Source organism: Microtus ochrogaster, chromosome 8 (genome assembly GCF_000317375.1).
Source record: "Microtus ochrogaster isolate Prairie Vole_2 chromosome 8, MicOch1.0, whole genome shotgun sequence".
Classification (NCBI taxonomy): domain Eukaryota; kingdom Metazoa; phylum Chordata; class Mammalia; order Rodentia; family Cricetidae; genus Microtus; species Microtus ochrogaster.
The window spans coordinates 82,587,223-82,612,466 of NC_022015.1; the positions used below are offsets into that span (position 1 = coordinate 82,587,223).

At 43.9% G+C, this 25,244-nt stretch overlaps 2 protein-coding genes across 6 annotated transcripts in view; one reads left to right on the plus strand and one right to left on the minus strand.

Annotated features, from left to right (window-relative positions):
* The window catches only part of Acsl5 (acyl-CoA synthetase long chain family member 5), a 49,367-nt gene extending 33,845 nt beyond the window's left edge, over window positions 1-15,522 (plus strand). For all 3 annotated transcript variants that reach the window (XM_013348197.2, XM_005352484.3, XM_026781482.1), the window contains exons 7-22: window positions 522-700; window positions 1,425-1,457; window positions 1,540-1,591; window positions 2,142-2,215; window positions 3,039-3,116; window positions 4,155-4,289; window positions 6,926-7,060; window positions 7,844-7,939; window positions 10,222-10,294; window positions 10,482-10,570; window positions 10,834-10,950; window positions 12,656-12,799; window positions 13,223-13,324; window positions 13,813-13,884; window positions 14,364-14,510; window positions 15,267-15,522. In XM_013348197.2, coding sequence (XP_013203651.1) covers window positions 522-700; window positions 1,425-1,457; window positions 1,540-1,591; window positions 2,142-2,215; window positions 3,039-3,116; window positions 4,155-4,289; window positions 6,926-7,060; window positions 7,844-7,939; window positions 10,222-10,294; window positions 10,482-10,570; window positions 10,834-10,950; window positions 12,656-12,799; window positions 13,223-13,324; window positions 13,813-13,884; window positions 14,364-14,504 — 1,520 coding nt within the window. In that variant the 3' untranslated portion in view covers window positions 14,505-14,510; window positions 15,267-15,522. The remainder of the gene's footprint in view (window positions 1-521; window positions 701-1,424; window positions 1,458-1,539; window positions 1,592-2,141; window positions 2,216-3,038; window positions 3,117-4,154; window positions 4,290-6,925; window positions 7,061-7,843; window positions 7,940-10,221; window positions 10,295-10,481; window positions 10,571-10,833; window positions 10,951-12,655; window positions 12,800-13,222; window positions 13,325-13,812; window positions 13,885-14,363; window positions 14,511-15,266) is intronic.
* A 1,382-nt stretch (window positions 15,523-16,904) lies between these two features.
* Window positions 16,905-25,244, minus strand: part of Zdhhc6 (zinc finger DHHC-type containing 6) — a 19,082-nt gene continuing 10,742 nt past the window's right edge. For all 3 annotated transcript variants that reach the window (XM_026781151.1, XM_005352485.3, XM_026781150.1), the window contains 5 exons: window positions 23,284-23,451; window positions 22,667-22,708; window positions 21,636-21,781; window positions 21,503-21,549; window positions 16,905-17,470 (listed from right to left, as the gene is read on the minus strand). In XM_026781151.1, the coding sequence (XP_026636952.1) occupies window positions 17,367-17,470; window positions 21,503-21,549; window positions 21,636-21,781; window positions 22,667-22,708; window positions 23,284-23,451 (507 nt within the window). In that variant the 3' untranslated portion in view covers window positions 16,905-17,366. The remainder of the gene's footprint in view (window positions 17,471-21,502; window positions 21,550-21,635; window positions 21,782-22,666; window positions 22,709-23,283; window positions 23,452-25,244) is intronic.

Sequence of the window (25,244 nt, forward strand, 5' to 3'; positions counted from 1 at the left end):
AATGCTCTTAACCACTGAGCCATCTCTCCAGCCCCTAGACTGAGTAGATTTGTTTGAATAATACATACTTTAGAATTCTCCTATTTGTGAGGATAAGAATCAGAGGAAATGATGACATTTAGAATCATAAAGCATTTGCCTACTAAACATTCCGTCTGTACTCTGCTTCCCTGTGGGTTGTCTGCTCTGCAAAGCCCATCAGCAGGAATGAGCCCCAACAGCAAGTGTTTGAATGAGTTTTCTTAGACAAAAAGATCCACATAGTTCTAGAAACTAAACTGCGTCAGCAATATTGAAAGGGTATGGCTTGCATCTCAGTTTAACTCATTTTCTTCTCTTTCTTTTTTATAATTAATAGAGTATGCTTGAACTCTGTAAATCTTGTTTGCAGATATAACAAGATTTATATCTACTGGGGACCTACTGGGTTTGACTTTTAAAGAAATCCCCCCTCCCCTTTGCAAAGAAGTCATGTGTTTGACAGAATATGTTGTGACCTCTGACTTGGTTTTTGTTTTTAGCTGACATCTCTGTGGTCATCTGTGATACACCTGAAAAGGCAACATTGCTGATAGAAAACGTAGAAAAGAACCTTACACCAGGCCTGAAGATAGTTATCCTCATGGACCCCTTTGATGATGAACTGACAAGAAGAGGAGAGAAGAGCGGGCTTGAGATATTAGCCTTGTCTGAAGCTGAGGTATGACTCACAAATGGCTTGCACCTATAGCTGGTGTATCGTTATGAGCAGCTTGCAGGGCATCTACACAAAGGCATGTGGGCTGTTGTTGACCAGGGATAGCATACAAGACAAAAATCAGACTCAGAAGCTCGAAGAACAGTTTCTTCAAGGTGACTACAGTACTCCTGACAGAGGTGGACATAATTCCTTGGCTGGCTATATATAATTCTAAGTAGAGAATGTATGGAAAGAAAGAACTCAAGGATGGTTATAAACCTGGCCCTTGATGTAGATTGCCTGGTTCACATTCTACTTCTTCATCTATTAGGAAGCACATCTCTCCCTTGCTATAAATGGAGGATTAAAATGGTCCTAATCTCACAGACATGCTGGCAACAGATAAATGAATTAATGTGTGTTAATTGCTGAGCAAAGTGATTGGCATAGTGTAAATGTTCATGATTTATGTCAACCAAAAAAGGTTTAATTATGGTCTTAGATGACTGGCCCTTAAGAGAATGGTGAGAAGTTGGGACATCTGAGATTGCCTTCTTTAGATTAGCATTCTTAAGAAACCTGCTCTTCACCGGAGCTTCCATTATCTGTCTGCACTGGCTTATTGACCAAGTCCAGGTTGGAAACTGGGAAGGAAATTAGGGACAGGAAAAGAGAGAGCTGAGTTTGTCATAAGTTTTCCCATCCTCAACAACTCTTTCTTCTTCTTGATTTCCTATGCATGTAGAATATAGGCAAAGAAAACTTCAAAAAGCCAATGGTAAGTATTCTTCTTGAATTTGAGTTTGGCAATAGTCCACTCTCAGTTCACTGTAGACTAACACCCTGTGCTTCTCTTCCAGCCTCCAAGCCCAGACAACCTAAGTGTCATCTGCTTTACCAGTGGAACTACAGGTCAGTGCCCAGGAGACCTTGACAGAGCTCCCAGGGAACAGGAAAAAAAAGCTCAGGTCCCTGGAGCATACCCTGCCACTAGCCCTCTCCTCAGGTGCTTAAAACCTGAGGCATTTATGAATGGATTTCCAGACAGAAAAACAGAAGCATAAGAAACAGGTTCCATTGAATACACATGGCTATATTCACATGCTATGAGTTTCAGGGGTTCTTAAAGATGGTGTCAAAATGTCAGTGTCCCCCTCTACCCTTTTACTGTTTGAGTTCGACATTTCACTAGGATGGTTTCATAGAACATACCCCTGAGATGGTTTCATTCAGCCAGGGTGACTCAGTGATGGTTCTCCACAGATGATGGTGTCCTTACTCAACAACATTTGGTAGAAGGTTTAATTGTATTTATTGTGGTTCGTTCTAGTATGCCTGATTTATAAAGTTTATTAGCAGTATTGTTGGGTCTCTAGAACAAAACTGAATTTCGCTTCTTTCAAGGCTAAAGCTTTCCAATTAGCCACAAAGGATCTTTCTCTTCATCTTTGATTTACTACAGGTGACCCCAAAGGAGCTATGATAACCCATCGAAATGTTGTTTCGAACATGTCTGCTTTCCTCAAGTTGCTAGAGGTCAGTGTTTTGTCAAAAATGAGGCCCTCACTAAAATGTGAATCAGCTGTAAGATTTTTAGTTATTGAATATAGATGGAGCAGAGGGAGGAAAATATCGTTAGAAGTCTGTCCTGTGTTTTTCTTTTCACTGTGACTAAATACCCACCCTAAGTTACTTGAGGGAGAAGCGCTTATTTTGGCTTAATGTTTATGAGTTATAGTCTAATGTGAAGGAGAAGGCGTGATACCAGGCAGCTTCGTTTGTGAGGCATGCACAGCTGGGATTCTTAATACCTTGGTGGATGGAGAACCAGTAGACAGGAAGTATGGTTGGGCTATAATATCTCAAGACCTGCCTCAAGTAATCCACTTCCTTCAGTGAGGCTCCACCTCCTAAAAGTTCCACAGTCTTAGAAAACAGTAGTGCCATCTGAGGACCAAGTGTTTAAACACATGAGTGTTTTGCATGGAAGCCACAATAATGCCCAAGTATGGAAAACACTGACATAGTCTTCAGGACTATATGTCAAGCCTCAGTCTTTCAGGATCCCTGTAAGTCCTTGTATTCCATATAGTTCAAAGCAATTGATGGTTACAGACCATATCAGGTAGTGGGATACACTGAGTACACACGGAGGTGTTTATGTGCTATGAATGTTAAGAATCCTAAAGTTGATGCCAAAATGTCAAATTTTTTTTCTCTACCTGACCACTCTCTCAATTGGATGGGATGGTTAGAGTCAGCCAGGTTTACTCAGAGAAGTGTGCGAATGGTAGTTTTAAAATCTCTATTGGAAGAGAAACTTAACATCGATCCTGTTTCTTTGTTCCCTCATCTACAGCCTATCTTCCACCCCACTCCTGAGGATGTGAGCATATCCTACCTTCCCTTGGCCCACATGTTTGAGAGAGTTGTTCAGGTGAGTGTCCTGTGTGCCTGGTGAGTAGGAAAGAGGATTCCTGTCTTGTTGGTTCTACATTTATTCAAAAGTCAGAGTTGCAGTCCAGTCCCGGTCCTTTCTCTAGTGATCCAAGCACAGGCAATGCCACTGGACCCTGCATCCTAATCATGGTAGCAGCCTGACTTCCTGAGGTCATTCATGTAGAACTCCGCATGCCTAAGGAGGGTAATACTTCTCCTGACTTCTCAGAGTGCATGCTGTCTGTCTTTCCTTACCCCTGCAGTGACTCACCAGACACTGGGCCTTCTTTTTTACTTTTATGTGGGTAAGCATTTTGAGAGGATTGAGGGTTAGAGAAAAAAGTGTTCCCAGCCAGGGAAGGAACATTTGATCCAGATCAAGGGCCAGCAATCCCCAAGGAACATTTTTATCCCTCACTTGAGTAAGGTGGTATTGCCAGGCACAGTGTACGTCCCTTCTGGGAATGGTCCCCAAAGTTTCCAGCCATTCTAAAGCAGATGGGTGAGTAAAGAAGCAGTGGCCTCCCAAAGCCTCCAGAGCTGCGGTGGGAGCCTCTTTACTCTCTCTTCCCTGGGCATCTCTTTACCCATTATACGATCAATTGATGTACACGACGCCACATCGATTCTAATACAACGTCACATAGATTTTAGCATTTCTCAGATTGCGATGGTCTTAACTCAAGGCACGTTTTTCTCTTTTAACTGGCGGCGGATTTTCTTAGTGCCACAGATGAGCGTTTCTTAGGAAGGGTGATATCGTAGACTGGCACACAGAGCTGGGATAGAGTCCTAGGGCAGGACCCACAGTCTCACAGTTTGTCATCTGTCTTGCCACCTCAACAGTAATACATTTTCATCCTTTCTTGGGAGGAGTCTCTCAGAAATACCTGGGTATCTGGGTTGGTAGGAAGCAGGTGTTGGGCAGAGGAAAGGGCCTGTGGGATACAGCTTACTTTCTTAGTCCCATGGGAGATAGGCCCCACCTACAGTGGTCCATGGCTTTGAGTGAGCCTTGTCTTCCATCTTGTTCCAGGCTGTCTTATTTTCCTGTGGAGGCAGAGTTGGGTTCTTCCAAGGAGATATCCGGTTGCTGCCTGACGACATGAAGGCTTTGAAACCCACAGTGTTTCCCACGGTGCCTCGACTCCTGAACAGGGTCTATGATAAGGTGAGAGAGAGCCCTGTTCTGTTGGGATTCTGCTGAGAGGCTGTATTCTGACGACCATTAATTCCACCTCCATCCCAGCCCCAACAAGCATTGACAGAAGCCAAGTTACATCTGTAACCATGAGAAGCCATAAGAAATATCCCCCCTTAGTCTGGATAATATTGCTTATCTGAGGAATAACTACACTCAGACTTAGGGGAGTGCCTCAGTTTTAACCAACACCCTGGAAAATTCTTACCCTGATGTGTATGAGCTGGTGATGTAACATTGTGCTGAGGTACCAGATCGAGGTAAATATTTCAAATGTGTTCACTTATTTAGCCCTTCTAGGAAAAACAGAAACAGACTTGGATGTTAAAGAATTTCCCCAGTCATAATGAATAGGGAAAAGTAGCAGAATAAACTATCACTTAATAGTTTCAGTTATCATAGAGCATTGCTCACTGAGGTTGCAAAATGGTGGCTTTCCTAATTCTAAGTCTCGTTTCTTTTATAATCCTTAGCTGACATTCTGTCATAAAGGCCCAACAAATATTTGATTCTCTCCTAAATTTATCACTCATAAGTATAATAAATTCAAGCCCCAGAAATTCTCAAAAGTAGCCAGTGAGAATTTTTTTGCATTATAGCGAACTCATTATCTTATTTCTATTTTTCCATCCATTTTAGTTATTCATTTTAATGTTCCAAGTTTGCGCATCAAATTCATGTATGTCGTTTTGACATGGCTTCAGTTGCCTATGATGGGTTCGTTGCTTTTTGATACAAGATATTCTAAGCTCAATTTCTCACCTAAGTCTTAGATTGGCTAATTTCTGAAACTGGTCATTGAGAGCTTTGATCTGAAATCAGGCAATATAATATTGTTGTGGGATGCCCTTATGTATGCTCTGAATACTTTTTATTACTATTGGTTAATAAAGAAGCTGATCTAACCAATAGCCAGGCAGAATAGAGCCAGGCAGGAAATCCAAGCAGAGATAAAGGGAGAAAGAAGGCAGAGTCAGGGGAGACACCAGCAGTTACCAAAGGAATAAGATGCCAGGGTATTACTGGGAAATCACAGGGCATGTGTCAATACACAGATTATTAGAAATGGGTTAATTTATATGTAGAGCTAACCACTAAGAAGCCTAAGCCATCAGCCAAACAGTTTGTAGTAATATTAAGCCTCAGAGTGGTTATTTAGGAGCTAGCAGGAGGGAGAGAAACCTCTAGTTACATTATAGTACCTGTTGTTCCACAGACCTGGAGCCCAAGGAAGTGATGCCATTACTCATATGCTTTGGGCCTTACTTCTGATTCTGATATTGCCATTCAGTCTTACCAGATGCCAAACTGAGCCACAGCAAGAATGGAGTGTTCTAGAACACGGATGATGTATAGACCCGGGAAACATTGTTAATAATTCTTCCAATTCCTTATCAGACTATGGAACCATTAGGTTGGGTTGTTAGGTTTTTTGTTTGTGTTACTGAGCTTTTTTATTTTTGAGAGGAAGTATCTTGAAATATTAAAACATAATAAGTAACTTGAATCTGGAGCTTGTTTAGTAAGATGGAGATTTTTATTAGATGGATTTCTAGTCATTGCTTTCTGCCAGTGATGTCAGGAGAGCTGGTCCTGGGGCTGCTAGAGGCAAGCAGTCTCTGGTTAAGGGACATCGGGCCAGCATGATGTCGGCAGCATCTAGTGTACCTCAGAATCAGATGGGGAGACAGGGCTAAATGATGTCACAAGCCTGAGCAGATGCTCGCAGCCTGAACTGGGGAGTGAGCACGAACAAACAAGGCCTCTGACCAGAAGCCCGAGATAGAAGCAGCATCCTGCACATCCTGAACTGGAAAGAGCCCCAATGCCCATGAGTGCAACTATCAGTATAGAAAGGTCCTGAAGCTTGGAGTAGAGGTTAGGCTTTAGCTTATAAAATAAAGAGGTTCCTGTGAGCTGCGCATGGGGATGCTCTTCTCCTAGAGGACTGTGGTTGATAGCACAGAGTTACAATGCCAGGGTCATGAAGACAGGAAGATAACATGGACGGGGGAAATGATATTAAGGGTGTAAGCCCAAAGAGGAGAAAGATGTCATTAGGGATTTCTGTTGGATTGTGTACGATGTGACTAAAGGGCATTTGTTATAAAGATAATAAATTCTCCAGATTTGGAGGATGTGAAAACATCACCGAGGCAGAAGAGAGGTGGTACCAAGTTTTAAAAGCCAGATTCCTAAACCTTTCTCTGGGCTTTTACATCAAAGGGGGATCATGCCCACGGAATGATTTCCTCTCTGACTTTTAAATCAAAGGGGAATCATGCCCATGGAATGATTTCCTCTCTGACTTTTAAATCAAAGGGGGATCATGCCCACGGAATAATTTCCTCTCTGACTTTTAACCAGTGGTGGTTGTGGCCATTGTATTTGTTTATCTCAGTTGTCCAAGTTGTTTCCCAGGGACTAGGAGTCTGCGAGGGCTGGGGCTCTACATTATGTAGCGACTTCGCTTGTTTCAGAGTGTGGCCATGGTTCTGTGGGCTTATTAGTAAGCAACCTAGTTCATGAGTGTGGGCTGCTTCCTTCTGAAGCATGATGTCAGCATCTTGGCTACTAACTCATGGTCTTATCACCCCCCTCCCCAGGTACAAAATGAAGCCAAGACACCCTTGAAGAAGTTCTTGTTGAACCTGGCTATCATGAGTAAATTCAACGAAGTGAAAAATGGCATCATTCGTCGGAACAGTTTGTGGGACAAGCTGGTCTTTTCAAAGATCCAAGTAAGTTGAATGGATTCATCGTCCTCTTGTCTCGGGTTTCAGGGACGCCCTAACTAGAGATCATCTTAGACCTTCTATGCCCAGTCACACCTTTTCTCTTTGTGCCTCTTTCCCTTTGTTTGCAGATGTGGGAGGGGTGCGGGGGGTGGCAGGGAAAGCATGTGCCATGGTGTATGTGTAGTGTGTAGATGTCAAGCCTCATGGCCACCTTGTCTAAGACAGGGTCTCTCTTGTTCACTGCTGCGTACACGAGGCTGCTAGTTGGCCTGATAGCTTTTAGGGTTTCCCATCTTACCAGAGAAGAGAGTTGGGGTTACAGGTGTGCGCCACGACACCTGGCTTTATTTGAGTTCTGAGTGTGTGAACTCTGGTTTTCATGCTTGCACAGAAGGTGCCTTACCCACTGAGCCACCTCCTGAACTCTGCTGTTACCTTTTGAGATCACACTTGTGCAACTTTGCCACTAAGGAGACGTGAGAAAGCACAGCAGTTTGTATGCAGATGTTAGCACTATGTATAATTGTCGTAACCTGTTCCGTTGAGTTTATAAGTGATCGAAGAACTTAACAAAAACACAGAGAAGTTCTCCCAGGCATGGCTGGTGACAACTCTGATAGGTGGCATGGCATTCAAAGTGACTTTTTAGTGTCAGGCTGTAGTGTAAGTGTTTATAAAGCAACCAGGTCAGACAGCTAGCTGGCATGCAACTTCACCCATCCTGCAGTGGCGGGAAATGAAGCCAAGAACAGAAGCTCAACAGCTCCTTTTGTTTCCACCGAACAGGATGGCCTGGGCGGGAAGGTTCGCATCATGATCACTGGAGCTGCCCCCATCTCCACTCCAGTCCTGACATTCTTCCGGGCTGCAATGGGATGCTCGGTAAGCCTTGGTGTTTACATCAATGCTGCGCACTGTTTAAATAAAAGTAAAACTGTAAATGAAAAGTACTAAAGAGAGGGTCACCCCAAATCTTAGACAATAGGAATCTTTACACAAATGGAATTGGTATTCCAAAACACCTCTTGCCTCATGCTTCAGCCACTGCAATCCTTATCAAGCAGAGGGCCATTAGCGTCATCCGATGCTTTCTCGACAGCTTGCTGAGATCATAAGATGCTGAGCCGCCACTGGTGGACACTTCTGCCCACAGCCATAGCATGGGAATGGCAGTACGAGGATGCTTTATGAGTTTTGGTTCTCTTCTTTCACCATGTGGGTTCCCAGGGGACAACCTAGGACCTCAGGTTTGGCAATAAGTGCCTTACCTACCTTGCCAGCCTTGCCTATTACATGGTAATGTTATCACCAGCTTCCAGGCATGTCTTGTCTTTTTCGTACATTCAGGTAGTACCCGAAGTACCATCATTCCCCACAGGTTGTCATCAGTTAGTTGTCTCTAAATGAGGTGCTTCATTTCATGCTGCTTCTTTCAGTAATAGCAAACTTCCCTGCCCACTGGCACTTGCAGTTCTTCCCTACGAGTCCCTTACAGAAAGCAGGCAAAGGGAGATTTAGTTTCCTTGCCCATTTCTGAGAGTTCATATACTTAAAACTAATCTCTGCTATGCTAGACTTTTTCCTGCTCATAACAATATAAAAACTGGGCCGGGCGGTGGTGGCGCACGCCTTTAATCCCAGCACTTGGGAGGCAGAGGCAGGCGGATCTCTGTGAGTTCGAGACCAGCCTGGTCTACAAGAGCTAGTTCCTGGACAGGCTCCAAAACCACAGAGAAACCCTGTCTCGAAAAACCAAAAAAAAAAAAAAAAAAAGCAAACAATATAAAAACTGAATTGAGATGCAGGCCAATTGACGTATGTTTTTCTCTTGTGGTTTTTTTTAGTTGCCGAGACAGGCCTTCCTTTGATCCTTTAAAATTTTTTGTTGTTGCTTTTTGTTTAAATACATTTTTATTTCATGTATGTGGGTATTCTTCCACATGCATGCCTGTTGCCCTCAGAGGCTGGCTGCTGCATCCCCTGAGACTGGAGTTACAGATGGCTTTGGGCTGCTGTGAACTGATCCTAGATCAGCTGCTGAGAACTGATCCTAGATCTTCTGGGAAGTAGCCAGCCAACGCTCTTAACTTCAGCCATCTCTCCAGCCCTGATAAACCTTTCTAATCCCTGGGAAGTTTTAAGACTATCTGTGCCCACATTTTCTGGTAGTTTTATGGATTTCCTTTTTGTTTTTTAAAAAATTTATACCTCACCCATCTATAATGTATAGACCTGGCCTCTCTCCCATTCCAAACAGGTACCTAGCTTGCTGATTCAGCCAGCCACATATCACAATCAAAATAGAAGAAAACAGATATAGGGTTACCTTTACAGACAACGTTCCCCATGCATGTGCCCATTATTAAAAGTCTGGTACTAGTCAGTGATAGGGCTTTGGGGTTTTCAAACTGCCATCTTTCTTTCTTTCAGCCCCAAAGACTAATATAAAGTTCTGCTTCCAACCCTTTCCCTGCAATATCTCCTGTCAGCATCTCTCTATTTCTGCCAACCCTGCCAACTACAGGCCACACCTCTGACTGCAGTGGCCCTATCAACTTGCTTCCAGCCACCAGCCTTTCTTTGGTCAAGATTATCTTCTCTATGTGAGGGCTGGCAATTATAGCACTACCCTACTGCCTCTTGTAGAGTTGAAAAGGTACAGAACTCAGCTGACCCTGTTTACTTCTACAAGGTTTATGGCAGCTTTTATGCCACACTGGCAGGGTTAGGTCGAGGCAGAGACCAGATGTGTCTGTCACAAAGCACAGAATCTTCAGTCTTGCCCTGTGTAGAAAGTTTACCAACCCTTGGTCTTTATCAAAGGTGGAGCTCTTTCCTCAAGAAGCATGCTACTGTGTTTCCCATGTCCTTCAGAGTTGCTCTACCACCCAGGCTATGTCCAATGGCCACTGGGTGTCTGTCACCTACTGGATGATTTATATTCCTCACCTACCACATTTTTCATGGAGGTTGCTGTACTCTGCTCTGTTTCTGAATGCTTTTGTTTTGCAATGAGATCCCAGTTATGAAGAGTTAGCAGCTGGACACGGTTTCAAGATGTCACCAAACCATCTCCAGCTCTTGTCGCTATTACCCATTTTCCTGCAGACGGCACAGCCAGTCGTACTTACCCTAAGCCTCAAAGCTCTTCTTTGGTTTCCCAGGTGTTTGAAGCTTACGGCCAAACAGAGTGCACAGCTGGATGTACAATTACATCGCCCGGCGACTGGACAGCTGGTGGGTTTTCTCTCTGTTGGCTGGGAGAAGGCTTCTAACTGATCCATGGTCTGGGGGTTAGCTAATTTTGGTGTTATGGATAAATATGATGAATGGCAAACTCAAGTCCTGTTCCCATTCTCCCAGTCAATCTAAGAAACACCCTTGCTTTACGGTTGCTTAGCTCAGAATATCTTGTATGTTTTAGGTCATGTTGGGACTCCAGTGGCTTGCAATTTTGTAAAGCTGGAAGACGTGGCTGACATGAACTACTTTTCAGTAAACAACGAAGGCGAGGTGGGTAGCTCATGCCTAGCACTCAGACAGTCATAGTGGGGAGGCTTAGTCCAAAAGGAACTTAGAGCTGCCATCTGGCTTGGCTTGGCCTCAACTTCTGGAAAGGAACACAAGATAGTGCACTGCGTTTTCCTACAGTGGGGATGAAGGAGGCTCCATACTGCAGTGGAAAGCACCAAATGTGTTTGTTCGGAGCAGATATTTAATAAGTAGAAGTAGTAGTCATTTTTGCTGTCTTCCTCCTCTTACTGTCTGGCACACAGATCTGCATCAAAGGCAATAATGTGTTCAAAGGCTACCTAAGGGACCCGGAGAAGACACAGGAAGCACTGGACCAGGATGGCTGGCTTCACACTGGAGACATTGGTCGCTGGCTTCCAGTGGGTATTTCTCCATTACTTCTATCTCTGCTGTGGGACTGGGGAGAATAATCTACTTGTTGCAAGAGGGCTAGTTAGCTGGGATAGCTGCAGGGCAATAGGTCTGCAGCCTGCCTTTGTGGGCTTTTCTGAGTACAGAGAGGAGAGTACCAATGGAAAGACCCTAGCTTGGCGACTGGCAGATCAGTGTTCTGGTCCCAGCCCTTACAGGCTGAGAGGATCAAGTGGCTTAGTGTGTGATGAGAAGCTGCCAACGCTGGTCCTTACAGAAGACACCAGAATGACCCAACTGGAAGGCTTTCTTATCTCTATATTTCTCTTCAAATACAATGTGTATACTATAGGTAGTGGTACTAGTGCTGTGTCTAGATACAATCCTAAAGTGGGATGCTTTAGGGTTAGATCACCCTGGACCTCAGTTGGCATGGTTTTCCTGCAATGGAAAAAGTTGGCTCATGGCCAGGGAAAAGTTAGGTGACTTCTACTTATATCAGGGTAGGAATTCTTGTTTAATAGCTTCGTGTGCCTACAACTTTTTCTATTGTGAGTTTCAAAGGAGTGTTTTCTGTCTAATTAATTCATGGGAACATATCGAAACAAAGAAATGAGATTTCCAGAGCATGTGTTTCCAGAGGCTCATGGCTGCCTCTCATTGACCTTCAGTCTCTCTCCGTGGACACAGACACTGCTTTACAGCCTGCCTCACTGTCAACAATTGGCAGCTGTCAATCTCATCTGTCCTTAAAACCCCACAGGGGAATTTCCCAAGGGTCTCCTTCCTCACGTTTTATCTACTCAGAGTTAGGGGAATGGGCTATACCTATCTCTTCAAACTCCTTTCTTGCTCATTATTCAAGATTTAAGAGAGATTCAGAATGCTTGACTACAAAGAACACTTGACTATGAACACTCCCAAGAACACACAGTCCTCATGATGTACTTTATCGATTGACTTTAACATGTTTCTGCTTAATCAGTGCCCCCTGTTCTAAGTCTAGGATGCAAGCAATAGATTCGGCTCTCCACATGGGTGATAAAAGGCTGTTCATTACTGGTCACTTTCAGTATGAACGATGAGTCTGACGGATCGTCCCAGGGTTAGTTCAGTATAGAGCCCTATTTATGGTATGGTCATGTGGATTGTGTTTGCCCCTTGTCCCAATTCTACAATCCAAATCCCTAAGAAGATAAGCTCCTCAGGGAAACGAAGCGGCAAATGACCCGTGATGGTGGTCAGAGCACTGCCCGCCCTACTTCCGTCCTAACATGCCCAGTTACTGGCTGGCTTGATTAGTCATGCAGCTGTTTCAGCCTGCTTCCAGATTTAACAGGAAGTAAACATGACGGGGAGAGCAAAATCATCACACAGTTTTAGGAAAAGATATTGGCTCCATTTCTCAGAGCTCTTGAGATGGAGTAGTTGGAAATACGTTACTAGGACTGAGAGTGCACAGCGTCTTCATTGACTGAGGCATCCGTTTGCAGAACCAGCAGGTCCCCGGGACTTTCCCTGAGGCCTGCTGGTTGGCTTTCTATAGACAGGCTTAGTGGAAGCCACTTCTTATTTCTCCAAAGCCAAGAAAGAGAAACTCCATAAATCTCCGGAGAAACTGTTTTAAATAAGGACATTATCTGTGGCTCTCCCACCTTCCTCTGATACTATCTCTAAGGGTTCAACACAGATGCTTTTATCTGCCTCATACAGAATGGAACGCTGAAAATCATTGACCGGAAGAAGAATATTTTCAAGTTGGCACAAGGAGAATACATTGCTCCAGAGAAGATAGAAAATGTTTACATCAGGAGCAGACCAGTATTGCAAGTTTTTGTCCATGGGGAGAGCTTACGGGTAACAAGCCATAGGGATGGCCTATGTCAGTTCTCATAGCCATAGGACATTTGTATAGCTGGGTCCAGATAAGATACCCCAGCTTACTACTATAGAACTACATTCTGAGTCATAAATGTCCATAAAATAATTTGTTGGGATTATTAAAACAAGTATTTTAAGGGGTAGCTTTTATCTCACCTGACTGAGTTGGCTCTGGGGAGCTCCTCGGACACAAAACGATTTCTTCGGGGGCTGGGAATGGTGAATTTCAACACCGATTGGCTGGGAATTCTAAGCCTAACAACTGCTTTTTGCAGAACCAGGCTTGACTAGGACATCTTCGTAGCTAAGTGCTGAGAGGGAGACTGTGGGGAGGAAAGCTGAGTGCCGGGTGAGTTGGACAGTCTGACCTATTCTGATAACCCACGCTCCTTCCCACAGTCGTTCCTGATAGGAGTAGTGGTTCCAGACCCAGACTCGCTCCCCTCATTCGCAGCCAAGATTGGGGTGAAGGGATCCTTTGAAGAACTGTGCCAAAACCAAGTAAGCATGGGCCAAAATGTTTTCTATGCAAACATGACTGAGAACGTTCACTAAGTAAGCCTCAAAATGTTCTCCATGTATGTAAGCGTGACCAAGAATGTTCTCCCGTAAGCATGCCTGAGAAAGTCCTGAGGCTGTGGCATCTCTGGGTTCTCTGAGCCTCCTCTCTGGATGGTGTTCTTCCTGTCTCAGGGACAGGTTACTCTGTATCCTAGGTGGACTTAGCAGTTTTACAGACTGAATCATAGAATGGAGCATTGAGAACAGAGAATGCTGTTTTGTTTTCTTTTGAAGCAGTAATGTGCTGCTTGGGAGAGAAAATGAAACAGAGAATGAGAAGTGCCGTGCAGACAGACCCGGTAGCTCTGGCTTCACCTGTCCTCTGCGAAAGGCAAAGTCCATGACGGAATGCTTCAGCACACGTTTGCGCTTGCTCAGCCTTCTGTCGAAACCTCAAACACACGATTGAGTGATATTTTTCATTTTAGAGTGTAAAGGAAGCCATTTTAGAAGACTTGAAGAAAATTGGGAGAGAAGGTGGCCTGAAATCCTTTGAACAGGTCTGTATGGCTGATGCCATCCTAGTCCGAGTTCAAAGCTCCCACTTCTACTGGTTTCAAGCCTTTAACTTTCATGGAACTTATTTTGGATTTCTAGCTGTGTATTCTGACACACACCCCACTTCCTGCTGTCCATCATTCATTCTTCCTACTCCATTCATCCAAATGCCCAGTATAGCCGGGCTGCTAGAATGCTTGCCTAGCATGCACGGGTTCAGCTTCTGGTGATGCATTAACCTGACATGGAAGGGCACGCGAGTCACCTCAGCACTGTTTGGGTCGGGGGAGGAGGATCATGAGTTCATGATCGATCTCTGCTATACAGCGAGTCTGAGAGCAGCCTGGACTGCACACTGCCCTGTCTCAGAAGGAACATGGGTTCACTTCCATAAGGTGAAATAAACCTGGCAGTTTATCCTGGAGCAGCTGGGGCACTTTGCAGATGAAATACCAACCATCGACATGTGCCCACCTTCCAGGTCAAAAGCATCTTCGTCCACCCAGAGCCATTCTCCATTGAAAATGGGCTTTTGACACCGACACTGAAAGCGAAGCGTGTGGAGCTCGCCAGATTCTTCCAGACCCAAATCAGGAGCCTCTATGAGAGCATCCCGGAGTAGTTGAAGGTACTTCTGGCCAAAGGATTCTTCAAAACCGCCCCTCCCTTCGTCTGTCCTCACTCCTGTTGCTTAGCTACTACATAAGTTCTTAGAATGTGAGAATCTCCTGGCTGCTTAGATTTCGCTGACCTTTTAGGCCTTAGGGCTACTGAATCGGCATGCTGTTCTTCAGGGTCCCAGTTTGTGTTCTGTGTCACTTCCCCATAATTGTCATCCCAGTGCCATCTTGATTACACTAGCCCTAGGGTCATGGGATCCTCTAGGTAAGTGCCTTCTGTTTGCCAGTGCTAAGCACTGACAGTGGTTCCCAACTTTCCTAAGGCTGCGATGGTTGAAATAGTTCCTCATGTTATAGTGACCCCCGACCGTAAAATTGTTCATGGCTGCTTCCTAACTGTATCTTGCTACTGCTAGGACTTGCAATGTAAATGCCTGATTCCCACCCCAAAGGGAGTCATGACCCACAGGTTGAGAACTGCTCTAACAGATGAAGGTTTGAAGTTATAATTCATGGTTTTCAGGTACCCCATGAAACTGCTAGTTTGAGTTTTAACCTATCACCCACACTAATCATATTTATGAGACAAACTTCTACATACTTCTGTGTTCATCGAAGTCTATGCAACGAAGGGATTAGTATACAAAGCGCTGCTTCAGGCCCCTAGACAGCCTTCTGAGTGGGGAACAGCCACATGGTAGATGGCCCTGACAGCGAACGTTGTTATCCGCAGTGGCAGTTTTGACACTGTTTGTTCCCTACAGTTTGTTGAGCTGGAAACTGGAGGAAGAAGCAGAAACTTACGTTCAGTGAACTTTTCCAGTAAATGAGGCAAGCATTGAGCTACTCTCCTGCACTGGGAGCAAAGGTCTGTGGGCAAACGCGATGCTTGTACTGCAGGCCTGTCTTCTGTGAAGGAACGTCTGGACTCCAATTCCTGCAGTGTCTTACTGACAGAAAGCATGTGGTGCCTCTACTTGTAAATGTCAAATCTTTGAAATAAACTATTGCAGATATTTATGCTGTGCCTGCTCCCGTGTGGATTATGACGAGAGCCGGGGAAGCCGGGTGGCTCTTACACTGTGGATGAGGATGACGAGAGCCAGGGAAGCCGGGTGGCTCTTACACTGTGGATGAGGATGAGGAGAGCCGGGGAAGCCGGGTGGCTCTTACACGGTGGCCGTGCACTGGACTCACTTAGCTGAGATGATACAATGACTCAGCACTGCTCGGGGGTCCCTGAGATACACAGCTTTGTGGCCAGGTGTGGTGACACATACCCACAATGACAACATTCAGGAGGTCAAGGCAGGCTCAACATTAACTAAACACTGCCCAGGATTGTTACAAGGTCCTCGGATGATTCTAGCATGCAGCAAACTTGGGTAACTGCTGGGTAAACTGTTTTGAGTAAGAAAGCTGGAAGGCAGGCCCATGCTCTAAACATGCTAACGTTTTCCTCTTTACTACCTTCCTTGTATGTGTTCTCTCCCACTCTTTCTCTCTCTCTTCTAAAGATAGGGTCTCACTACAGCCCTGACTGGCATGGAACTTTCTATGTAGACCAGGATGGCTTACAACTTAGAGATCCTGCCTCTGCCTCTGGAGTGTTGAGATTAAAGGTGTGTGCTACCAGGCCTGGCTGTTGGACTATAATCTTAACTTGTACTCCTTTCTGCCTTCCAACTAAAATTTAGAATATTCATGGTTTTTCCACACCTTAAGCTCAGCAAGGCTGAACCAATGTCTGTACTTGAAATTAAGGGCAGGCAGCTTCTAGGGCCCTGGTGGAACAGACTTCTTAGCTCTGACTTCCCTTCCTATGTGCCTCAGATGTGTTCTTGCTATTTCTGTCTAAAATGCAGACACTTCTACAGGCATATGACTTGTCTTGTTCCCTTCTCTGCTTTGTCAACTCAAGACCATGCTGCTTTCAAAATGACTGTATCTCTCACCTGCTGCTCCTGCAATGGAATAAGTCATGCTTCCTTCAGTGCCGACGCCCCAGGCACCTGTTTACCTACTACAAGTCTGTGGCCCTGGAAGCCTCAAGTTCCCCAAATACAAAGAATTAAGGAAAGCTTGATTAGTTTACTTAAGTGCAGAGTAGCAGGCCTTCTCCTGTAATTCTACTTGCTGTTTTGACAAGCCCACTTTTAAGTTTAGATTCTAGTATTTGCACAAACTTCAGGGTTTGATATTAAAGTAGACACAAGCAATGTCCAGTGACTTTCAGTAGATGGAAAGCTGCCAATCTACCAAAAGAGGACTCATATGCTGAACGGAATCCTTTATGTCTCAGAACTCATGAGTCATGATGCCAACTCTGCACACGGTAGCAGGGTAGCGCTTCTATAAAGACAGAAGAAAAAAAAAAACATGTTTTTGAGTGAAAACTATAATTTTTACAGAACACCCATTGACCTTTATTGGATTTGACAAAATCTGCATTATTAAAAGTAACAAAATTTGAGTCCATATTGAAGTTTTATAGTCTCTAGATTATGAAAGAAATGTCACCAAGGAAGAAACAGAATAACCACATGCAGATGCTCCTGGCCAAGGGGAACTAGATCTGCAGGTGAAGTTGGGTGCAGCACAAAGAAATCCTACAGAAAGTGCAGTTTGCTCACTTGGCTTGAACGACTTTCCTTTGGTAGGGAGAAGTGGCAGGACGGCAGGAACTCGAAGGCATATGCAGAATGGCTTCTGTTTCAAAATAGTAATAAAAATATTGAAATCATGGCACTACAGCATCTTTGAGGAAAAGAATACCTTAAGCAGAGTAGACTCGCTGCATAATTCTTGGTAATATGTGTGATTTTTCAAGTAATGAAGACGTATTGATAGCACTTTCACAGTGGCTATCTGTTCTTCTTCTCGCCCTCTGGCGCTGGGTCTGATTCGCCATCACAGGGACTCTTCTCCACACAATTTCTAGGGAACCACCCTCTTATCCTCGAAGTACCTGAGGGAGAAAGTTATGCTATGGTGAAACAGCAAGCAGGACTGGGTGACACTCCTGGGAGCAAGTCTAAGACTTCAAATGAGACACCCTGCTGTCCCTCACCAGTTCCCAGACACAGGTCAGGGAAAGCATCATCTCCAAACACTTCGAACAAGCCAGGATCCATCCACAAGGAAAGCAGCCAGTGTGGTATAGAAAGCACACATATGGGTGATTGTTCTGGCACACCATTACATTGTGTTCCCAGGATGCGTCCTACAGCTTTTATGCATTCCCTTCTTTTTCATGAGAAATTTTGCTATGCAGTTCAGGGTAGATTTGAACCTATGATCCTCCTGAATATTGGGATTACAGGCATGTGCTCCCAGCATATCAATTTCTATATCAAAATCCCTGAACTCTCATTTATGGTTAATTTATGTTAATCCCAAGCATTTATTTTCTTCAAAAAGATCCTAGGTTCATCTTTACTTTAAAAAGGAAGAATTCTGAAAATCAACCAGATTTCAGCCATAGCTTTATGTAAGGAATGGTCCCTTAAAGGGGATGCGGCCATGCACAGGGTAGCTGAGCCTGACCCCTCAGGCCTTAAAGGGGATGCAGCTATGCATAGGGTAGCTGAGCCTGACCCCTCAGGTCTTAAAGGAGATGTGGCCATGCACAGGGTAGCTGAGCCTGACCCCTCAGGTCTTAAAGGGGATGTGGCCATGTATAGGGGAGCTGAGCCTGACCCTCAGGTCTAGCCGGACCCTCAGGTCTTAAAGGGGATGTGGCCATGCACAGGGGAGCTTCACTTCCCCTCAGACAGCTAAAGGACAGTTCCTGTCCAAGACGGCTGCCAGGATTTATTTGATTAATTTTTAAAATGAGCATACAGAGTAATGAGTTTCTTCATGGCAACTTTATAAATTTTATTTTTAGTGGTTCTTTTTTTTCACCCCCTCCGCCATCTTCCTCTTAATCCCCACTACTGGTCCTCTTCCTAGTAGTAACTTTTGTTTCCATGTTACACATATGTGTATCCAATCACCTCTTTTAAAAATCATTTTTGGGGTCTGGAGAGAAGACACAGCAGTTAAGAGTACTGACTTCTCTTCCAGAGGACCTGGGTCAATTCTGAGCACCCACATGGCAGCTCACAACTGTCTGTAACTCCAGTTCTAGAGGACCTGATACCCTTACAGACACACACGCAGACAAAACACCAATGCATAGAAAATAACAATAAATTATTAAAAATTGCTTTTCTATTTCTAGTTTAAACATAACCCAACTCACCCTCTAAAATCTACATATTCAAATAAAAGTTGCAATTACTTGTGTGGCTCTGGCTTGTTTCATTAACATAATAAATTTCACTTGCATCTATTTTCTTGGAAATGGCATTTCACGTTTCTTTACTGATGAATAAAACTCAACCCCGTGTATATACTGCATTTTCTCTACCCACCTGTGAGTGGACTCTAGGTTGGTTCTGTTCCTTAGCTACTCTGAATAATTCAGCAATAATGGTGTGTAAGTGTCTATGTGGTAGGGCCCCACGTCATTTAAATAAATACCATAGACCAGCACACCTGAGGAATACGGCAGTTCTATTGTTTGTTTTCTTCAGGAAGCTCCCCACTGACTTTCTAGGGGCTGTAGCAAACTACACTCCCAGAAGCAGCGAATAAAGGTTCCTAGCCTCCACACCCCTGCAATGTGTTCATCTGCTGTTCTCCTGTTGGCAGTTGTTTACTTTCAGTGCTTGGACTATGCCATTCGAACCCTTGGCTTTTATGGTTGATGTTATTCTACAAGTTTGCCTTTGCCATTCCCTTGCGGCTGTTTTCTTTGCATTATGACGTCTTGATTGAGTTCTCTGGCCGTGACTTGGGTTCCACAGACATCTTGTGCTTGGCTGTCCATTTCTAACTTCATTAACTACATTGCCTATAAAATTAGAGTATCTCCTCCTAGCCTGTGATTCTTTTTTTTTAAAAAAATATTTACTTATTCATTATGTATACAATATTCTGTCTGTGTGTATGCCTGCAGGCCAGAAAAGGGCACCAGACCCCATTATAGATGGTTGTGAGCCACCATGTGGTTGCTGGGAATTGAACTCAGGACCTTTGGAAGAGCAGGCAATGCTTTTAACCTCTGAGCCTCTCTCCAGCCCCCTAGCCTGTGATTCTTAAGTTTAATTTCTTGAATGTATCCCAGAGTTTTTAGAAGTTTTTGCCTTGCTGTTTTCTTTTTTATGTTTGTGTGTGTTACTGTCTCAAGTCAAATGTCCCCAACAGCTGTTCTCCTGTCTGGCCTCTGCTATGCTTCCTTTCCAATGCTTTGGTTTGTTTGTGACTTTTTGCTTGTTGGTTTGGTCATTTTATTGGATCTTTCATTTCCATCATTTCTGTTGGTCTCTTTGTCAGTCTCAATCACTTACTGATGTTTTGGGGCACTTTTAAATTTGTCTGCCAATGACCAAGTATCACTTTGGTACCTTTCGTGGTAGGTTTTGAGCTGATCTCTTCACTCCTTCCTCTGTTAAGTCTCCATGAGGGCAGTGATCCTTTCAGGAAGCAGAACTCTGCTATCGCCCAGTGTTTCTCTTGTCTCCTCAGTCTTGGTTGCTGGTAGTGAGAAGCTGCAAGCTTGGGCATGTATCCTAGTGGCTGCTGTCTGATGGTTTTATATTTTTATTTGGCTGTGCATTGGTTGGGACTATGGCATCCTGGTGTTTATTTTCCCTTTGCCTCTGTTTTCCTGGTTCGGGCCTTACCTTGCGGCAGTGCTGGTGGAGATATACACTGGGAAAGCACACACTGACTTCAACTGTGTCCTTGATGAGGCCCAAGTCAGTAGCGCTGGGGTTCTGAGTGGGGAAAATGGAACTTCCGGTTTTAGAGTAAGAGTCAGTAAGTAGGGAAATGAGCAGGGGATGGGGTGGGGGAATAGGATGAGACAGAAAGTGCTTGCTCTAAAGGTGAGAGAAGTAACGGGGACCCCGAGGAGTAGGCGCACAGAAAGGAAGCACCTGAAAAGCCTATTCAGGCAAGACACAGCTGCCAGACACAAAGGAACAACACAGCTCAGAAGCAGAAATAAAACAATAAAACTAAGTAGATGGAAACATGGAGCTCCAGCCTTGGCCAACGGTTGTTCCTAGCTGTCTTTTATAGGGTCTATGCATGAAGGAGCAGGGCTGCTAGTCTCCAAACTTCAAACAACAACTCAGTTGTGTTTTCTTCCTGACGAGAGTCATTTGCTCACTTCCTGCTTCAAGTCCCAGGTCTGAGAAAACTCCCCACACCCCCACCAATTACATCTGTGGATTCTGGATTCCACATGCAAGGCTTTCTGTGAGGAGGCTCTGAGCCAAATGTGGAGTTCTTTTTCTCAACATGCCGGCCAGAAGACTTGTGGCTCACAATGCAGGGCAGGGCTATGCTTCTCATTCAGTAGCTCTGGGTGTCCACAAAGACTTGCAGCTTCAAGTTCAGACTTCTGTCTCCACAGCCTGCCATATCCTTGTTATCTCTCCACAGACCCTGGTTGCATGTCCGCAGCCCGCTCATTCTGTGCACAGTACCCATGCCTAAGAGGGGACAGAACCTTCATGGAAGTTGTTGGCTAGGCCCAGTAGAAGCAGCATGGTGCTGCCTTGGCTGCCTCCACAGAGAAGACCAGACCTCGGCTTACTCTTTCTCCAGCTGTTTCTCTTCTGGGAATAGGGTCTAGTGTTTTAATATTGAGTCTTTTCATGGGGTCATGCCCAGGTGCCATCTAATCTGCTACAGTACCCATAGGTGCCTACTGGGGACTTTGTAAGTATCTGCCACATAGTCACATAGGAACTTGTATGCCAGCTATTAACGTAAAGACTGGATAGACATAAGTACTACAGAGAGACATCTAAGAAGTATTCTTCTATATCTACACAGTTCCCTAATGTGTTTTATGTGTAATTACGCATAAAAGTTATTCTTACAGAATTTGGAGCTATTTCGAATAGTCACATAATTTAAACACATCCTTCCACTTTCATACCTTCTATGAAGGAATCATCGAGAATTTTATCTCCATACAACCAGTACCTGAAATATTTAAAAGATTAAATTAAATACTTTTGAAGTTTATGTCACGTTTCACATTAAAGTAATGCAACATTCCCATCTCTTACCGCAACCCTCTTGTTGCTAAAATGAGCTCCCCTTTCTGCAGCTGTATCCGAGGCTCTTCTGTGCAGGGGCTTGTGAAAAAGGTTTTAATTCCTCTGTTCAAAGGACAACAGGCACCATTATAATCTTCTATGACTTTATAGCGAACCTGCCATCAGTGGTCAGAAGAATAATCTCAATATTTACAATATCTGAGCTTTTTCAAGCTTAAACAAAAAAAATTGAAGGTCACATTCAAACTATTCAGTGATAAAATGTCTTTCCCACTACTTCCCATTTCCAGGAAGGGATGATGATCCTTGTTCTCAGGCTGTCTGATCCATCATTTCAAGCACACACCTGCTAAAAATATCATCTGCAGAGTGCCACGTCCAGGAGAACTTTCTGCAATGACGGAAGTGCCTGCATGGCTCTAGGTGTGGTCTAGAATGGTTGCTAGCTAGAGACTTGCAGCTAGAGAGGGCTCACAGTGTGGCCAGTATAAACAGGAACTTAACTTTAACTGTATTTATTTTTAATTTAGACTTCCTTTGGCCATAGGTGGCATCATCTCTACCTGTCAGTGTTCTTGCTAAGTGGTTTCATCAGCTGTACTAAAGGTATTTTTCTAGGTTGGCAATGCACAATGCCTATCTGCTCTGGAAACATCCTGCTAAAATGAAGTATTTTAAAGAAAACAAAAGTCAACAGTATGTGCCAGTCATGGCACCACATGCCTTTGAACTCAGCTCTCAGAGGCACAGGAAGGTGGGTCTCTTGAGTTTAAGACCAGTCAGGGATATGCAGTGAGACTGTCTCAAAAACAGTGAACTGTATCAGATTTCAACAAATATAAGGAAATATTTATCACTGCAGCTCATATGGTAAAAGGAGACTCCCATGAGTGACTGTGCTGAACACGCATACACAGTATAAAAATAAACACAATAAAAAGAAATACTATTTAATAAAAGCCAACTGTCTTAAGATAGGTAGAAACACAGTGCCCAACTAGAGAAAATATGAATCAACACCACGGCAAACAAATACTTACACTTCTGACTCTTTTGTCTGCTTTTTGTTTCAGCTGTTCTCTCTGTTTGAAAGACAAGAGGAAAAAGGTTAAGCAGTCTGTCTCAGTGTTGAACAGCCTCTCCCCTCCAGAAGGGTAATCCTGGTTTCTGGCGCTTTATATTCTCCTCTGCATACTGCTCCCTAATTCTGGTGCCAGCTGAGCACCTGAGGAGTATGTGGAGGAGAAGACCCCAGTGAGCAGATTCTGAGAAGATGCTCATTACAGACAACAAATGCCTTTCTGCAAAGCTTCTAGGCTGAGTCTTACTGAGTTTCTAATGGACAAACTAGAAAACTCATTATTGATGATTCTCAACTAAATAATTCTTGCTCCTTTCCCTCTTTAATCAGCAACTACTAAGTAGAACTGTGTTAGACACGGCCAGGGAAACACGGTCTCTCTTCTAGAATCACATTAAAGATACAGGGAAAAGAATGAAAGATTATTCCTGAGCTACATACAAGACTGTGGCATGTGGCTAGTGTCTGAGAAGCATGGGCTCAATTGCTCAGACAGATGGGGTAGCTCAGCAAGCTGGGGCCGTTAACAAAGAAATCGCCAGGCAAGAGGAAGGCCTTTTGAACAAAATTACTTACTGTTAGGCTATACTGGTCACAGCCTTCTCTTACTGGCCACTCCAGTCCATCTCCTTCAGGGACTCCTGACCACGTAAATACCTGCTTAAAGTTCGTCCATTTACTTCCCATATCATAAGGAAAAACAAAGACTTCATCCAGTTGGTAATACTGAATTCGATCTTTAGCCTGTGGAGAACAAAGGTGTAAAATGACAGCTGCTTCTGCCTGCAGTGGTTACTAATATGTTATTGAGAGTACTCATGTGTGAAATTTGTATTATTGATAAAAATACTTTCTTATTGCTGGAATATTAGCAGTGGTGACAGAGAATATAGTTTCATCACAGTATAGAGGGGGGTTTGACTGAAAACTTGTTTGTGATACCCAATAAAGCATGTGACTGGGTGTGTCTTAGGAAGAAGCATTCAAAAGACTTATAAATAAAAGAATTAGCTAACTGCATGTATCCTAAGCAGAACACCCTCAATGCCTCTAGTTGCTTAGCAACACAAGAGAGTAAAGGTTAACAGATGCCAGGAGAAAAGTGTGGGTTATGGTTAGCCAGGAAGGGCTAATAGGGAGGCACTATTTTACAAAAAACATTTTGCAATGCTGGTGAAGGAGATTTCATGTTTTTGTATCATGAAATACACATATACTTTATCTTCATTTACACATGCATATTCTGATGGCACAGCTCATATTGTACGCATTTAAATGGTTAGCTTTCTCTAGAAATAAACTAGCTTTAAATCTGTTCAAGTCTACTGCCACCTAGTGGTACAAACATGTAGTTTTTGACTCTAAAGCAAGTGTAGCTCCTCTGCAAACACTCAACATTAGTATTTGGTAATCATATACATTTTTGATGAGTTTTATTTCCTTATTTGAAGCTCTGTCTGTTAAGGGACAGTATTTTATGTAAAAGTTTCTTGTAGTTATTTATAATGTAATATGGGTGTTAGCTATTTATTGAAACAGTTGGAACTATGATACAAATTTACTGAATTTTATATCTCAACCTTTACCTAAATAACAGAGGGTCAATCCCCCCCTTTTTTATAAACAGAAGCTTCAGGTGTGTGCAGTCCTGCTCAGTGATAAATCATTTGAAAATGACAGAGACTCTTTAACATGGACTGAATGTCAAAACCAAAAATATAGACTACTTAAAAAAGAGAAAGGAAAGGAAAGGATGCCGTACATGAAAAGGGAACAGACACACGGTGTGCTCAGAGGAGAGGAAGGAAAGTGGACTTGACCAAGCTTAGAGAGTAAAGGAAGGATTCTGGAAGAAATGATACCTAAAGTATATCCTGAGGGGCAGAAAATCAGGCAAAAAAAAAAAAAAAAAAAAAAAAGGTAAAGAGTATTTTAGGCAGAGAAAAAGAATATGGAAAAGATAGAGAAGTATAAGATACACAGCTATGAGGAGAGGAGACTGGACGAGTGAATAGGCAGCACAGACAGTCTCATGAGGCAAGTAAGCATGGGGCTGAACTCAGGTCCACAGGGGTCCAAAGCCTTTCTCAGGTTCAGGAAGGACAAACTTCTCATAACAGACTATCTACCTTTTCACTCTCCTTACATTTGCAGTGGTAGGTAAAACTGTCAGCATCTTAGGAGAAAACTGGCACAACCCTGCGAGAGCTATCACATTGCTTGCAAACATAATCAGCCTTTCTTCAGATTCTATAATTCTGGATCCAACCAATCACGGATGGGGAGACTGTACCTGAGACAGACACGGGGGTGTGCACCTACGACCCCTGAGAGACAGACACGAGGGTGTGCACCTACAACCCCTGAGACAGACACGAGGGTGTGCACCTACGACCCTAGACAGACAGACACGAGGGTGTGCACCTACGACCCCTGAGACAGACACGGGGGTGTGCACCTACGACCCCTGAGACAGACACGAGGGTGTGCACCTACGACCCTAGACAGACAGACACGAGGGTGTGCACCTACGACCC